Source organism: Geotrypetes seraphini, chromosome 3 (assembly GCF_902459505.1).
Source record: "Geotrypetes seraphini chromosome 3, aGeoSer1.1, whole genome shotgun sequence".
Classification (NCBI taxonomy): Eukaryota; Metazoa; Chordata; class Amphibia; order Gymnophiona; family Dermophiidae; genus Geotrypetes; species Geotrypetes seraphini.
Genome location: NC_047086.1, coordinates 345,419,754 through 345,435,789, shown reverse-complemented (window position 1 = coordinate 345,435,789; position 16,036 = coordinate 345,419,754). Strand labels below are relative to the sequence as shown.

At 39.4% G+C, this 16,036-nt stretch overlaps 1 protein-coding gene across 2 annotated transcripts in view; it reads right to left on the bottom strand.

Annotated features, from left to right (window-relative positions):
* Positions 1 to 1,256: 1,256 nt before the first annotated feature.
* The window catches only part of CDC42BPA (CDC42 binding protein kinase alpha), a 488,866-nt gene continuing 474,086 nt past the window's right edge, over positions 1,257 to 16,036 (bottom strand). Inside the window, exons 35-37 of one of the 2 annotated variants that reach the window (XM_033938546.1) lie at positions 8,968 to 9,085; positions 8,365 to 8,522; positions 1,257 to 6,692 (exon numbers count right to left, since the gene is read on the bottom strand). In XM_033938546.1, coding sequence (XP_033794437.1) covers positions 6,561 to 6,692; positions 8,365 to 8,522; positions 8,968 to 9,085 — 408 coding nt within the window. In that variant the 3' untranslated portion in view covers positions 1,257 to 6,560. Of the gene's footprint in view, positions 6,693 to 8,364; positions 8,523 to 8,967; positions 9,086 to 16,036 lie in introns of those variants that run through there. The other variant, XM_033938547.1, reaches the window with a different exon arrangement.

Here is a 16,036-nt window from a genome sequence, read left to right as displayed (position 1 = left end):
TCGTATGTTCTTATAAAGGGGATTAAAGACTGGGAAAGTAGTGAATGACCAGGAGGAATACAGAGAAAGAGATAGAAAGTTATGAGGTGAAAAATGAGAGATTAAAGACTGCAGGGTAATGATGAGGAGATAGGGAGTAAAATTTAGCTTTGGGTATACAGAAATGCAAACTGAAGAAATTGAGAAAACAAGATGAAAGAATTTTCAGAGAGAACAAAAGTAGAACAAAAGGATAGAGGAGAAAGCAACATAAAATGTTAAAGAGACCCTGGGAAAAAGGACTTAGGAAATTATCAACAAGGAGGAAATGGGAAAAGGAACCATGGGGTATCCCATTATAGAAATAAAAGATTAGGCAGCAAAGGTACAACAAAAGAGATTCCTATTTCTATATTTAATGATTAGAATTTATCAGCTTTGTGAATGTGCACTTCTTGTGCCTTTGTATATTGCTCAGTACAGGTGATATGCATTTCTGGATTTCAGTGTTCTATGGCTGAAAGAATTTCCATTCCATTCTTTATAGCTGCTTCTTCTGTATTTGGTGAAGCTCTCTGCTAGCATGTAGTTTCTGTGTGTGGATCTGTAACAGCTCAGCTTGTCCTATTTTTCCAGTAGGAAATGTTCCCAATCTAGAGCTCGGTGTGGTTTTACAATACAGTACTACCTTTTTCTAGGTAGAGTTGCTACTTTTTGAGTCTTGGGAGGTAGTGTTATGTTACGGTAAAGTTCCAAATGTTTTTTGCAGGGATTTGTTACTTCACAATGTCTGGCAGTGGATGCAGCTCGTATTGCTAATTGTGAGATGACACCAGAACTTGGGACGTAAAGCGAAGCATCCTAGTTCTACTGTGCACCTCTCATGATAGATATACAATCAGTTATGTTTGCTGATTTCACGACTTATTATTTGGGCTGAAGTTGTCTTAAGTTTTTCCTTGTATCTATGTCTGACTTTTTTTTTCACTCTTATAGCCATTGTTTCATGTTTTCGTTTTTTGTGTTCTCTCTTTCCTTAATTTGCATTTATTATTGCATTGTAAATCATTTTGACATGTACAAAGAAAGGCAGGGTAGTAAGTAACTAAAGATTGCTATACCAGTTTACAATTACAGATGTGCTTCTTTGGCAGAAGCTCAGGAAACTCATCCTAAAAATGCTAAGACGCTCAACTAGATCAAGGTTTTTGCACTTCTTGCTGCCCTTCCTTTCCCTCCCCCCACAGTGTATGAACAAAAGCACAATGCAAAATTGCTATCAGTTTCCTGTTTTATTGCAATACATCAAAGTTGGGTTAATATTTATTAAGTGTGTTTCCAACATAAAATATTGGTGGTTAGTCTCTTACTACATTATTGACCAGCCACCTTAAATATTTCTGTGCAAAAGAATCTACATCATTGATCTGTAGCATGGAATCTCTTACAAAGTCCCTACAACATGGAGGGCAGAAACTGAAACATCAAATAAAATACAATAAAATAAAATAAAATACAGAGCGTTAAGAGGCTAAACAAGACCTCCTCCCCCTTAACCTGGCAGCTTTTATACTCTAGAACAAAAAGTGATTACACCTATGACATGCAAAACTGTACAATAATATTACAATGAAAAAAAAACCCTAAAAAATATTATTTTTAAAATAAATGATATGAAAAGTGTACATAAAAATGCAGTAAAATTTAATTGAAATACCAACAGTGGTTCCTTTCTTGTGGCGTATTTTAACCATATTGTGTCCCAGTTTATCAATTCATTTCTGAAAGGAAATATTTTTTCTTTGCTTTTTATCCCTGGATGGGAAGAAAGAAAATGGTCACGAATCCCTTAAATGCAAATGACATGGCAAAAGTCATAAAAGCTGGGTTGAAATGCTTACTAAGTGATATGCAGCTTAAGTGCCAAAATCCTCTGTTATAGGATCCCTGGCGGTGGCTACAAGTCTGAGAAAACGACATAGGGAAAAATACGGGAAGCTCAAGAGAACAGAATGAGGCAGACAACGTAATTCCTTCTCACCTAATCGAACACGCTGAGATTCTCAGCATACAAAATCTGTTGTGAGGGACCTCCACTGAAATGCTATGGATAGGAAAATTGTTTGAACATAAGAGGAAAATAAAAATGAAAACATTTTCCCCTAAATACAGAGGGGAACTGGCAGCTCCAACTCTAGAATGAAATGATTAATCTGGAGATAGCACATTTAGCAAAACCTAAGTGAAATATTTCTAGTCCTGCACACTAGAAAATGTGCAAAGCACAAAATCCTCGCCTAACAGTTTTTGACATTTGAAGCTGTTAGCGGGTGGTGCTGCCTCCATGTCCAGTACTAGAGAAATCCCTCATGTTAGATCAGACCCAACCCACTGGGAAATAAGAGCTAATGTACCATGTGTTTGATTCCAAGCAATGAAACTGACAGGCACAAAGACAATGCTTTAGATAGAAAACTACCTATTTAGAAGATGGGAGGATTCTTCTGTAAATATCATCCCTAAAAAAGAAAGGAAAAAATTTTCATAAGAGCAGTGACCCTGCCTGGGCAGGGTATTTGACCCTAGGAATAATAAAGTATGAGATTTTGGTGGGCATTAACAGGTTTCAGGTCTAAAATACAAGGGTTAGCTCTAATCCATCAGATTGTGCACTCTGGATTGGGCTACTGTTGTACGTAATCCTAAATTCTTTTTCTCAAATTATTTTTAAGTCTGAACCTAACCCATAACATTCTGCTGGGGTACTTGGAGACAGAACCTTTGGCAGTCAATTTTCTACCATTGCAAAAAAAATGCTGCCCTCCAGAAAGGATTACAGCTTAATCACTTGTACTGTGTGGAGGTTTTAGTTCTGATTCTGAGCATGTATTAAGCACGTATTGTTGGAATGTGAGTGAGGACAGAATGAATCATCTTTTGCTACCTCATAGGTATGAAAAAAGCTTTACATGGGCATTCTACTGTATCAGAGAAGGACCCTGCAGGAGCCCTATTGCACACAAATTCACAAAGTCAGCTACAACTTGCTATTAAACTGAAGCTCTACTTAGCTGTGGTAGCCATGACCATTGACAGAGGACCAGTTCTGTGCTCCCAGTAGCATCCAACCAGACCTGCAGAGTCAGCCATCAACTAAAAATGTGCAGATTTGCAAGATGATTGGTTTCCATAACAAGACAATAATTTGCCACAATCCCAGCATTTGATTCTCCAAGGCTCTCTCATTAAGGTGTATTAGGTAATAATGTTAATGTCTATAACACCATTAAGCACTGTAGAAGATAATTCACACTTTGAAATGTCCCATTTACAGAGAGCTTAAACACAGGAAGTTGTGCGACATTTCATGGAACACATATTCTGATCCAGGGCCTCCAGACTCACAGTTCTGTGACCTATGTCATGACATGGCCAGTCATCATGATGATGAGATAAACATATGGCTATTACTCTTTCAGAACATTCCTAGTTTTGTAAACATTTCTCACAACCTTATCTTATATACAAAACAATTCTGCCGAGAAATAAGTGTCAGATAAGAGAAAGCTATTACTGACCAAGTAGATTCCCTCATTATGACCAATAAGAAGTATTTTAGGTGGCAATGAAAACAGCCAGGGCTAAGTAAATACCGAGGACATACTCATAGATACTAGTAAAGTTTTGCTGTTCTGAAAGTTGCCAAACCTGCCTGGGAAGCTGAGACGTGAAGGACCTCCCTGAAGTTGCAGAAACAAGGTTTTGCTCAGTCATGTTGTCTGAGAGGACAGGGATCTGAATGCTGAACAGGTAAGATAACTGCACATTATTCTAGCATTTTGCAAAGCAGCATTTGTGGACCATGTCACTAGAAGAAAAGGGATGAACGACGAATCCTCTAGCTAGTCCCAGGAGCTTTAGAAGCTGAAAAGACTCGGAGCAAATAAATCCTGGCAGGCCAGCCTGTTACCAGGAGGGAACAGATCAGTGTAATTACAACAGAAAATAACTCAACAGTCAACTTGAAATCTTTGTTTCCCACCAAACAAATATACTGCAGTGTTTTTATGTTTACTAAAAATATTTTACCTCTTAACAACTGGTGCACAGAGAGGCAATGTAGTTTCAATGAAAGACAATTTAATGGTTGAACTTCTTCTTTTCCAAAGTCTTTAAAAGTAAAACCATTTATAGACTGAACTATGTGAGAATATCCTATGTTTGTATCCAGAAAGTGTGTTTGTTGTGATCTTGAATCTTCGGCACCCCTTTACCTGCTGTCATTTTCTATGGTCCTATTAGAGGATTTTTGAGGGAGAGGAAGGGATTTCTAGAGCTCAGTAGATGGTATGAATGAGCATCTAGACAGGCCACATGGCCTTAATCAGCCATCATTTTATCTGTTTCTTTATACTGTTTTTTGACAGATACGTTTAACTCACATCACATTTTCTTGTTCAAGTTAAACATTACCCGAGTTGCCAAAGTCTTATGATCATTTGAGACCTTAAAACATTAAAATACAGCTAAGAAAAGGTGCTAAACTCCTCACAAATGTCAACAAAGTGTTTGTGCTAAAAATGTGTACTCTTGGTCCAAGCAATAGACCGAGTGTCACTTACAAACAACATAATGTAAAAAAGTAAATCCTCTGTCAATCTTCCCTCCCCCCCCAACCACATTTTGAGCTGTGCAATCTGTGTCACACACACCGGCATGAGGAGTGTCAATAGCTTCTTGTCAAAAAGAAGGCAGATCATATTTTCCTGAAGGGACAATACTCACCACAGGCCAGACAAACCTCTGGAGCACATTATTAATAAGAGGGCAGGGTGGAGGAAAATGAACTATTTATTATGTTTAAACGTTTGATTAATATTGAATTCTGAAATGGCAGACATTTCATTGAAAATGGTTGCAACTGCTCTCTACTTGTTTTCTGTTCGATATGTGATATCCACGTGAGGAACCAAAGAGCAATACGAGCTTCAGTCACCTCCTGTACACGACAGAGCTCCTGTTGCTCTCCATCCAAACAGGATCTGCACTGGTCCCAACTCAGCTCGCACTCCTAGCAAGGCAGGAGTCCTCTTCCAAGAACTCTCAACCCTTTCCCTGGGTCTTCCTAATCACGGAACACTAACTAGTCAACAACTGCAAAAAGAGAAGGCTGGACTGACTGACTAAGAACGATAAAAGACACCTTGTTCTGGTAAATGTTAATAGGAAAAAAAAAGCGACTTTTTACTCTCACATGCCCCGTTTTTCTCTGATGAAGATGATTTAACTTTGGAATTTTTTAAAATCTCTGTTGGAGAACAGTCAGAAACATAAATCTGTTTTAAGGACAGTGTTAAATGAAGACGACAGCTGCCGGGGATGGGGGGTGAGAGGAGGTGATTTGGTTACTGTCCTGATGGAGTCAGAATGAAATGAAGACATGAGGAAACCCCACTACAAATTCTGAGTTCAGCGGCTCCATGCTCCTCCATGTTTTAGAGTGAAACTGAGATGAAGCCGCTCTGAGCAATGCATCCGGCAGCTAAGGTAAGATAATATGTGGTCAGCAGTGTAACAGGGTTTAGGAGATAATGGGCTGCAGAAGCTCTGATCAACTCTCATTATTCACCTTTCCAGTCAATGGCTTGGATGTATATCACAGATCCAGGGAGAGGTTTGCTCTTGTTTATCATGCAACTTAGAACAGGAAACTACCTTAGGGGACATGGAAAAGGTCATATCTTATTATCTCAGGTCAACATTATTATTTTACAAAACTGGTTGTGCTGGATTAAATAAGGATCAGGATTTCAATTCTTTTAATTGAAAACAGAAAAAATGAAATTTCTCATAGTAGTGTGAGACAAAAGGAGCAGGTCTCCCATCCTCCATCATTAACAGCAGCTGGCAACTCTCATGATCTGGAGTACCAATGAAGCAAGGAGAACAGAGTTTTCTGTTCAAGGATCTCTTGAAATAGACATCTCTTATGTCTACTTATTCATTTATTTATGCACATATATTTTATTCATAGATTTCTGTGTTTCATATACTACATTCCTATAAAATAGGCATTATTTGGAGTAGTTTGGCGAACAATGCACCAAGCAAACAGGCATTGGTCAATAACAGCTGACCAACTGTGCACCTCTTATTAAATCTCTTTCCACTGGAGATCTGGAGATCAAGCCAGCCAAAACATTTAATGGCAATGTGGGCTACTAAGGTAATCCTTTTAACCCTCTACTCACTAGGTTAGACCTTTGGGTATACCCTGTTATTTAAATGCTAGCTCCTTCTTTTAGGCAGATGAGAGAGAATTACTCAGAATGTTGTAAGCCACTCAAACTGAAACCGACGTTACCAAAACACTACTGTGATTCTCCTTTCCCACCCCTTTGGCTTGGCTTCTTGCTGCTTGTGAACGCCCGTTGTGACACTGTGCTGGAGAAGGTGGTGCTTTTTCTTCCTCCACCCAGATCACCTGAACAGAGCAGGGGGGAAAAGAAGCAATGAAAGCAGGAGAAGTGGAGTGGGTGGGGAGGAGCCATCCTGGTCTTGGGTCCCACTGGTGAAGCTCTTCATGTGTCCCAGCTTGCTTGGTCACTGCTCTCCAGCGAGAGACTCTTGGTCTTGTGAGGAGACACCGGGCTGGGAGGACTGCTAAGGTTTGAGCTGTTTGAAGCTGTAGAATGTCTAGGAGAATCCGAGTCCTGCGAAGCAAAACAAAAGATGGGCAGTGGGCAATAAGAACTCATTCACCACTAGCACTTTATAAAACAATCCTGCCTACACACAAAAGCTTCACCTGACCTATCCTTCTCTAAAGAATCTCCTTTTAAAATAAGAGAACACTCCCAGTAGAGTTTAAGGGTTTACCTTCATAAGCTGTAGCAACAGTCACTGGCTGCTGTATCAGCTAACAGGTTCTTGGGATGGGATTAGCAATAGCTGAGAGACCTTAGGACTAGGGGATCCCTCACTCTCTATAATTCACTAAATTGTCAAAAGCAAAAAAAGAGACTGCAGAGGACAATGTGCAAGTTGCAGGAACTTTATTGAAAGACAGTAAAATATTTTGGTATTATTGCTAAATATTAAGTGATATTCTCATTGTGCAAATGTGTTTATGTATTATCACACTTATTGTATGTATAAAAATGAATAAAGATTTACAAAAAAAAAGAAAGACAGTAAAATATTTTCCAAAAGATGGCTCTCATGTGCATGGGGGACCAGACCCAACACGATCCGTGTTTCTGAGAAACACTCCTTCCTCAGGGGTCCAAGTTGTCCTATACTTCGCTAGTTGAGAACCATATGGATTATCACAATGTTGAATTAAAGTCCGTAAACACTCCTGGGTTGCCGACGATCAGTGTAAACACTTTCGTATCTTGAGGTAAGAGCCACTTTTATTAGCTGGACTTGAGGCAGATCTGTGTTTCAGTATGCAGTGCCTGCCGCAGGAATCAGCAAATCAAATCAGATGGGTATAGATACCAGTACACAAAATTTCATGCAGGCCTTTTAAAAGATGTCTGAACAACAGATGTTCCTTGTGATTATGCTTTTTGGAAACATGCAATTCAGCTGTAGCATACAATATTTTATATCTTGTAAAATGTCTGCATGAACTTTTGTGCACTGGTATCCATATCCATCTGGTTTGATTTGTTGACTCCTGAGACAGGTGCCTCCACTCTGAAATGCAGATCTGTGTCAAGTCAGACTAATAAAAGTGCTTTTTCATCTACCATCATGTTTCTATGTTAGTTTGGTTCTTCCCTACTTTTTTTGGTCTGTATATTGATTCATAGGGATTTTCTCCTCTTCTTTTGTTGGAATTCTAGTCATTTACATGAGTAAATGACCTCTTAGAGAATACTGACTAGAGGAAAAGTACATGCCATGCTTTGAATGGTATGCACTGTGCCAGTTAGTATGTGCATGGACACAGTTTTGACAGAATGCACGTGCACAGGTATAAATTATATTTTATACATGTAGGCATGGGAATTTATACTAGCTATAGGGCTATATGTGCCTGTGTTTGTAACATCTTGCCAGAGGTTGTCAGTGAACGCAAAACTGCTCACTTGTAATAGATGTTCTGACAACAGCAACAGCCCCGACTCATGGGACGTCATCCTCCACAGGAGTCCAGGTTGGAGAAAAAGTAAACAATGCCTTGTAAACTGCTAAAGCTTTCCTTCACATATCAGCAGGATTTTTGGAATTATCATATGGTGGTGGTGGCAGGGTGGGGGGGAGGAGGTTGGAGAAGCCTAAGGAGGTAGAAGGGATTCATGAGGACTATGCAGTTCTTAGAAAATACCTGTTACAGGTTTCCTATTCTATCCTTATCCATGTCTGTTCACATACCTCTCGCTCGTAGTCCCTCACTAGTGTGTCACTCGCTGCATCCATTCCACCAGAAGACAATGAACCATCAGAAGGTGATGTCATAGGCTGCCGCTTGGCCCCATAGCTTCCACCTGAGAATTCCCTCTGCAGTGCACTGCCATTCTGGGCAGATGACCCTATAGTTTGGAAGAATGCACACTTATTTAGTACCATGCATTATAGGTAAATTTTCAATGTTTTAGACTACTAAAAATCATCATGTGTGTAGGTAGAAAACACAATCACCTAGGTAAAAATAAAACAAATTTTGACTGAGAAGAAACAATTTTGTGAAGGATTGTTGCACTAACAGTCTATAGAAGATATGTGGTATGGACATATTCATGGCTTCTCATTTTTGTGTGTATGAGTTATGGACATTAATTTTTGTTACATCTTTAAAGCAGAAGTGAATAGACCTTAAGCTCCTCTGTGTTTGCAAAGATGAATTTAAAAAAAATGTTTGCTAATAACAGCTATAACACCAAGTCTGAACAACTGCTACTGGAAGCATCATTCCTCCATGGTCTCACTGTACTCCTTGAATCTGTACTTCCTGATCAATCACTACGGGTCACTTACTAGCTGCCAGTCCACTGCTAGCACTCATGGAGCGACCTGGTTCCGTGCGAGACTTGGTGATTGACGGAATACTGACTGAGCCACTGAACATAGTTCGACTCTCCTGAGGCCGAAGGTTCTGAAAAGAGAAACATACACAAAGGGACTAACTGTGGAGTTACCCTGCCCATTATACACAAAAGTGTTGGAAAGTGGAATCTCTTTCCCTCCCTGTTGTAATGAAGACACAGGATACAAATTACATATATACATAATTGGTCAAATGTTTATCAGATGTGCGGTCTGGTAGTCACTGTTATTAGTCAAAAGTCCAAACCAATCAAATTCTTCTACATAATCTTCTGTAGAGCAAATAGTAGTGCTGATCAATCAACTTCTAATCAGTAAATGCTTATAGAGCCTTCAGAAGCGGCGCTCAGAGAGGAGCGTTCATGCCCGCCATGCGTAAAGATCAAATTAGTTAAAAATACCGTGTTCTGAAGCAGTTCCTGCATACGAAACACGCATGTCGGTGGCGGTATATTTGTGATATTTAGTATAAATTGAGCTACATGCCATACCGGAAGTACTCAGATAAATGATAAAATATTTTAAAATCTAGGCAGTTAAAAGCTGACATATTTAATAATTGCTAAAAAGATATATTAAATGATTTATGCTTGAGCCGATGAGGAAGATAGCAGCTTGTAACTACATAAAATATTGGTGGCTTTTTGCTCCATGGAGTGCCGCTTCTGAAGGCTCTATAAGCATTTACTGATTAGAAGTTGATTGTTCAGCATTAAGATTTGTAGAAGAATTTGATTGGTTTGGACTTTTGACTAATATACATAATTGGAGCATTCTACTGAGAGAAAAATTCAGATGGCGAAAATTAATCTGTTTGATCTGTGTGCAGAGGGCAGTATTAGCAAGTTTCCTCAGATTAATTTCCAATTTGTAGGGAAATTAGAAATGGCTGAGTTTTAAAATAGAGATAATTAGGGCTTAAATGTTCCTATTTCTTGAAGGCCCTCTCCCTGCTGACAAAATCATGCTGTTTCTGGGGGATGAGGAGGACATTCCAACACAAGCAGACTTCTCGAGTCCCCAATCACAACTTTGTCACCATCTACCAGACCTCAAACCTAAGCAATATCAGTAGCACAAGCAATCATTTTCAAAGGTGCAGACCAATTGGCTTATCTTGTGAAGCACAAGATTGGCAGGTACGAGGATGGGCACATGGTAGCAGTTTTGTGCCATGGAGCTCAAGAAGTTTGACAATTCTTGCTTGGGGTGCCAGCAACATTAAAATATCTTTCAGAGGACTCCAGTTGAATCATAAGAACGTAAAAATTGCCATACTGAGACAGACCGAAGGTCCATCAAGCCCAGTATCCTGTTTCCAACAGAGGCCAACCTAGGTCCCAAGTACCTAGCTAGATCCTAAGTAGTAAAACAGATTTTATGCTGCTTATCCTAGGAATAAACAGTGGATTTCACCAAGCCATCTCAATAATGGCCTATGGACTTCTCTTTTAGGAAATTATCCAAGCCTTTTTTAAACCCTGTTAAGCTAACTGATTTTACCACATTCTCTGACAACGAATTCCAGAGTTTAATTACATGTTGTTTGAAGAAATATTTTCTATGGTTTGTTATAAATCTAATACTTAGTAGCTTCATTGTATGCCCCCTATTCCTAGTATTTTTGGAAAGAGTGAACAAGCAATTCACATCTACCCTTTCCACCCTTGAGCAGTCTCTTCTCTAAGCTGAAGAGACCTAGCCGCTTTAGCCTCACATCATAGGGAAGTCATCCCAAACCTTTTATCGCCCTTCTCTGTACTTTTTCTAATTCTGCCATATCTTTTTTGAGATATGGCGATCAGAACTGCACACAATATTCAAGTTGTGGCCGTACCATAGAGCGATACAAGGGCATTATAACATTTTCATCTTTGTTTTCCATTCCTTTCCTGATAATTCCTAACATTCTATTTGCTTTCTTAGCCGCACATTGAACTGAGGGTTTCAACATATCCTCAACAAGGACACCTAGATCTTTTTCCTGGGCAGTGACTCCTAACATAGAACCCAGCCTCACGTAGCAATAGTTCAGGTTCCTCTTTCACATATGCATCATTTTGCACTTGCTCACATTAAACGTCATCTGCCATTCTGATGCCTTGTCTTCTTGTAATTTTTCACAATCCTCTTGTGATTTAACAACTTTGAACAACTTAGTGTCATCGGCAAATTTAATTAGCTCACTAGTTATTCCCATCACTAGATCATTGATAAATATGTTAAAAATTAGTGGTCCCAGCACAGACCCCTGGGGAACCCCACCTTTAAACCATTCTCCATTGAGGATATTGACCACTTAAACCTACTCTCTGTTTTCTGTCTTTCAGCTAGTTCTTAATCCATAAAAGAACATTACCTCCTATTCCAAGACTTTCTAATTTCCTGAGCTTTCAAGCTTAATTGAGAGCTCTCTGAATCTCAGGACCATGAAATCTTATTTCACTGAACTTATTTGCCATAAGATACATTTGAGAGAAATCCCAGTAATAAGACCAATGTTTCCTTCAATGATTATGAAATGTGTTTGTTTATGGCAGTATTCACTATGTATTTGCAACTTAAGAGTAAAATGGTGTGACAGCCACAGTTTGAGATAATATAAAAAGAAATATTGTACTGTAAAACAAAACAAAAAGAAAGTATAGATTATACTAATCTGAAGAAGACGGGTCACCTTTGAAAGCTAATCAAACAATGCACTAAGTTAGTCCAATAACAAAGGTATTACCTTTATTCCTTTTGTTTTATTTCTTCTAATTCTATATCAACTCAAGCCATTCTAGAAAATGCAAGTGGTTGCTGTTTGAATGTTTGACTTTTCAGACTCCAACCATAAGTGAGGTTTAAATTACAAGATGATTAAGAAGATCCCGACACATGTACAATAAGACACACCCAGGGCAACACTCCTGTCTTATTAGATAGCATCACTATAGTTTTATATTTACAAATGCTTAAAACCCCCCATAGAAACATGACAGCAGATAAAGGCCAAATGGCCCATTCAGTTTGCCCATCCACAATCTCCTCCTTTCCCTATGAGATCCCATGTGCCTGTCCAATGCTTTCTTTAATTCAGACACAGTCTTTTGTCTCCACCACCTCAACCAGGAGACTATTACATGCATCTACCACCCTTTCTGTATAAAAAATATTTTCTTAGATTACTCCCTTAGATTACCCCTGAACCTATTACATCTTAACTTTATCCTATGTCCTCTCATTCTGGAGCTTTCTTTTAAATGAAAGAGACTTGCCTCATGTGCATTTATACCATGTCAGTATTTAAATGTCTCTATCATATCTCCCCTCTCCCTCCAAAGTATACATATTGAGATCTTTAAGTCTATCCCATATGCCTTATGACGAAGACCACTGACCATTATAGTAAGAACATAAGAATAGCCTTACTGGGTCAAACCAATGGTCCATCAAGCCCAGTAGCCCGTTCTCATAGTGGCCAATCCAGAATTGTACACAATATTCTAAATGAGATCTCACCAGAGTCTTATATAGGGGCATCAAAACCCCCTTTTTCCTACTGGTCATACCTCTCCCTATGCACCCTAGCATCCTTTCAGCTTTCACCGTTGCCTTTTCAACATGTTCGGCCACCTTAATATCATCACATACTATCACACCCAAGTCCTACTCCTCAACCGTGCACAAAAGTTCTTCACCACCTAAACTGTACCGTTTTCTCTGGTTTTTGCAGCCCAAATGCATGACTTTGCATTTCTTAGCATTAGATCTTAGCTGCCAAATTTCAGACCATTTTTCAAGCTTTGCGAGGTCCTTCCTCATGTTATTCACACCATCAGGGGTGTCTGCTCTATTGCAGATGTTGGTATCATTCATAAAGAGGCAAATCTTACCTTTAAAATAAATATCTTTCTTATTTTATAAAGTGCTCAAAGTAGAATGGTCCAATTGATGCCTCACTGTGCACATTGATACTGCAGTACAAAGTATAGAAGCTATGAGAATGGTAGCAAATTGGAAAACAAAACTACACTTTCTTTATATACTGATCCAAGACTACAACTATGCTGCTCAGTCTTTTACTAGGAGCTGGAAGCACCACTTCAGCATCCAGCAGCAATCCATCTCCAAGAAGCAGGAATTCTGAGAGCTTTTCTGGCATCAGTGCCTCTCTGAAGAGCAAAAGTTGCGACAGGAAACTGATTCAACTCTCCTGCTTCCCAATCCTTATTACTAGCTCCAGTCTTCTGCAGTTCTGCAAGTGCGGAAAAGACAGCAGAATCCAGCCTTCCTCACACAAATCAGGTCAATCCTGCAGGAAACTAGGTCAGGTCAAGCAGCAGTAGTGTTGGGAATTGGCTGTGCTTCTCTTACTCCCACCACCAGCAGCCAATCCCAATTCTCCTTCACCCTGGTTCCTGTGGGTCACTGACACCAAGCTGCAGGAGAAACAGCAGCAGCCTGAGGTACCACAGCTACTGTTTTAAATTGCCAGATCAGAACTGGCAACCAATAAGGACAGGGAGAGGTGTACTGGCTAAAAGCTTAACCAAAGATCTAAGCAGAAGCAGAGGGTAAATCAAAACGTAAAGGCAAAATACATTTAATGGCTTTAACAGAAGTGACTGTGAGCAACTGAACATTCCGCTTTCCACACAGTCCCCATACAAGATGACACATTTGTTGTATCGTTCAACTAGCTTTTGCATTCTTGCAGAGAAGTTTTTCAGCTGCTCCTGAAGCGCACCACTTTCTTTACTTCATCATGCTTTGTCTTTTGCCCCCTGGGTCGCCATGATGCACCCATGTCTCATTGTCAGTGACAATTCTCTCCAGAATACTCAGATCTTCTTCATACCAGGAACTGGGTCACAACTTCCAAACACTGTTGCTTGTGCAGATCAGTAAGCTGTTTTTAGAATCCATTGTGCACATACTTCCCTGTATCCCAAGTCATCATGCATTACGACAAATGCAAATCCATAGATGATATCCAAATTTGCAGCCAATTGAGACGCCGTTATCCTTTGATCTTCTGTAATCAAGGCATCTGCCCTGTCAATGTGCTCTTGTGTGCGAAATGTCGATGGGCGACTAGAATGGCCTTCCTCGGTTATACCTCTTTTCCCGCTTTAAACCTTTTCACTAACTCATAAACCTTTCATTGATTCATGGTGCTATGTCCATACTGAGTCAATATCCAACGGTGAATTTCCACAGCTTTCACTTCCTCTGCTCAAAGAAAGTTTACTACTGCACATTGTCCTTCGATGGTGCAATCTTGCAATGGAACATCTATGTTTCTGACCTCGTGGCTGCTGCACAACTAAAGGCCGAGCACTGCACTGTGCGTGGACTAACTATCCAACAGGCAATGTACGAGTACATATGTTGCATTTCGCTAGCTATGCTGCAGTTATTGTGTAATTTAACAATTACCCTTAATTTTTGATTCACTCTCATATAATGGGACTAGGAAAGAGTGGGTGGGAGTGAAGAAATATTTTGTTTAAGACCTCTATGTCAGTGAGGCAATCAAAGATGCAGCTATGAATAAGAGGATTGTTGGGAATATGGTGGGTGAGACAATGGAAGGGTGGTTGATGAAAGGCTCAGAGGGAGTCTAAGTGTGAATAAGAGGACTGGAAAGAGTGTTGGCTGGGAGAGAGGGTGTAGGATGTTCAAATCCTTCAGTGAACTCTGATAATACAGCATGATGAACATAGAATGGGGGACTTGTTGCAAGTTATTTTAGTGTGTAATATCAAATCTATGAAAACATTTTTAGAACTTGTGATAAATCAGTTATTTTAAGACCAATAATTGTAGAATATTAGCCTAAAACAATTTATGAGAAGGCTGAGAGTGGTTCTCTGAGGTCTTTATTCTCCACTGTAATTTTATACTTTTGTGGTAAGATGTAGGGTGGTAAAGGAGAGAGGAGACCACCTAATATAGTATTGAACATTCATTGAATGTTCCAATATATTTTTCTGTTCATTCTCAATTTTGTTAGTTGGTAATTAAAATCACCCATTATTATAGTGTTGCCAAATTTGCTAGCTTCCCTAATTTCTGTTAACATTTCATCTGTCTGTTTGATTAGGCCTGTCAGAGAGAAGTATAACCCTACCAATATTCTCTTTGACTTTGTGCATGGAATTTCTATCCATAAAGATTCCATGTTGCTTTTTCCTGCTTTATTTTTTATTCTGTTACACTCAATTTCCTCCATAACATATAGGGCTCCTTTTACTAAGGTGCGTTAGGGCCTTAACATGCGGAATAGCGCATGCTAAATTGCCGCGTGTGCTAGACCTTAACGCCAGCATTGAGCTGGCATTATTCTAGAAGCATACCGCTCGGTAATTTCATGTACACTAAAAATGCTAGCGCACTTTAGTAAAAGGAGCCCATAGTGCCACCCCTCCAATTTAATCCACTCTATCATTGCAATAAAATTTTTACACTAGTAACATAATGTCCCATTGTTTATCCTCTTTTCATCAAGTCTCTGAGATGCCTATTATACCTAGCTCTTCATTTAGTGTAACCCTTCTATTGTGACGCCCTAATTCCCTATTTTGATTGCATCCTTCAAAGATTCCTCACTCTGAACCATGCACACTTAAACTGTCTGCTTTCTCCTAGGTTCTAGTTTAAAAGTTGGTCTATCTCCTTTTTAAATGTTAGCATCAGTATTCTGGTTCCATCTTGGTTCAAGTGGATTTTATCTTTTGGAATAGGCTTTCACTTTCCCAGAATGTTATCCAGTTCCTAACAAATCTAAATCTTTCATCCTTGCATCACTGTCTCATTTACACATTAAGACCCCGGAGATCTGCCTGCCTCTTAGGCCCTGCATGTAAAATACTTCTGAAATTACTGTCCCTGAGGATATGGATTTCAACTTTCAACTTAAGAGCCTAAATTTAGCTTCCAGAACCTCCCTCCCACATTTTCCTGCGCTATTGGTACTTATATGTTATCAAAGACAGCCTGCTCCTTTCTAGCA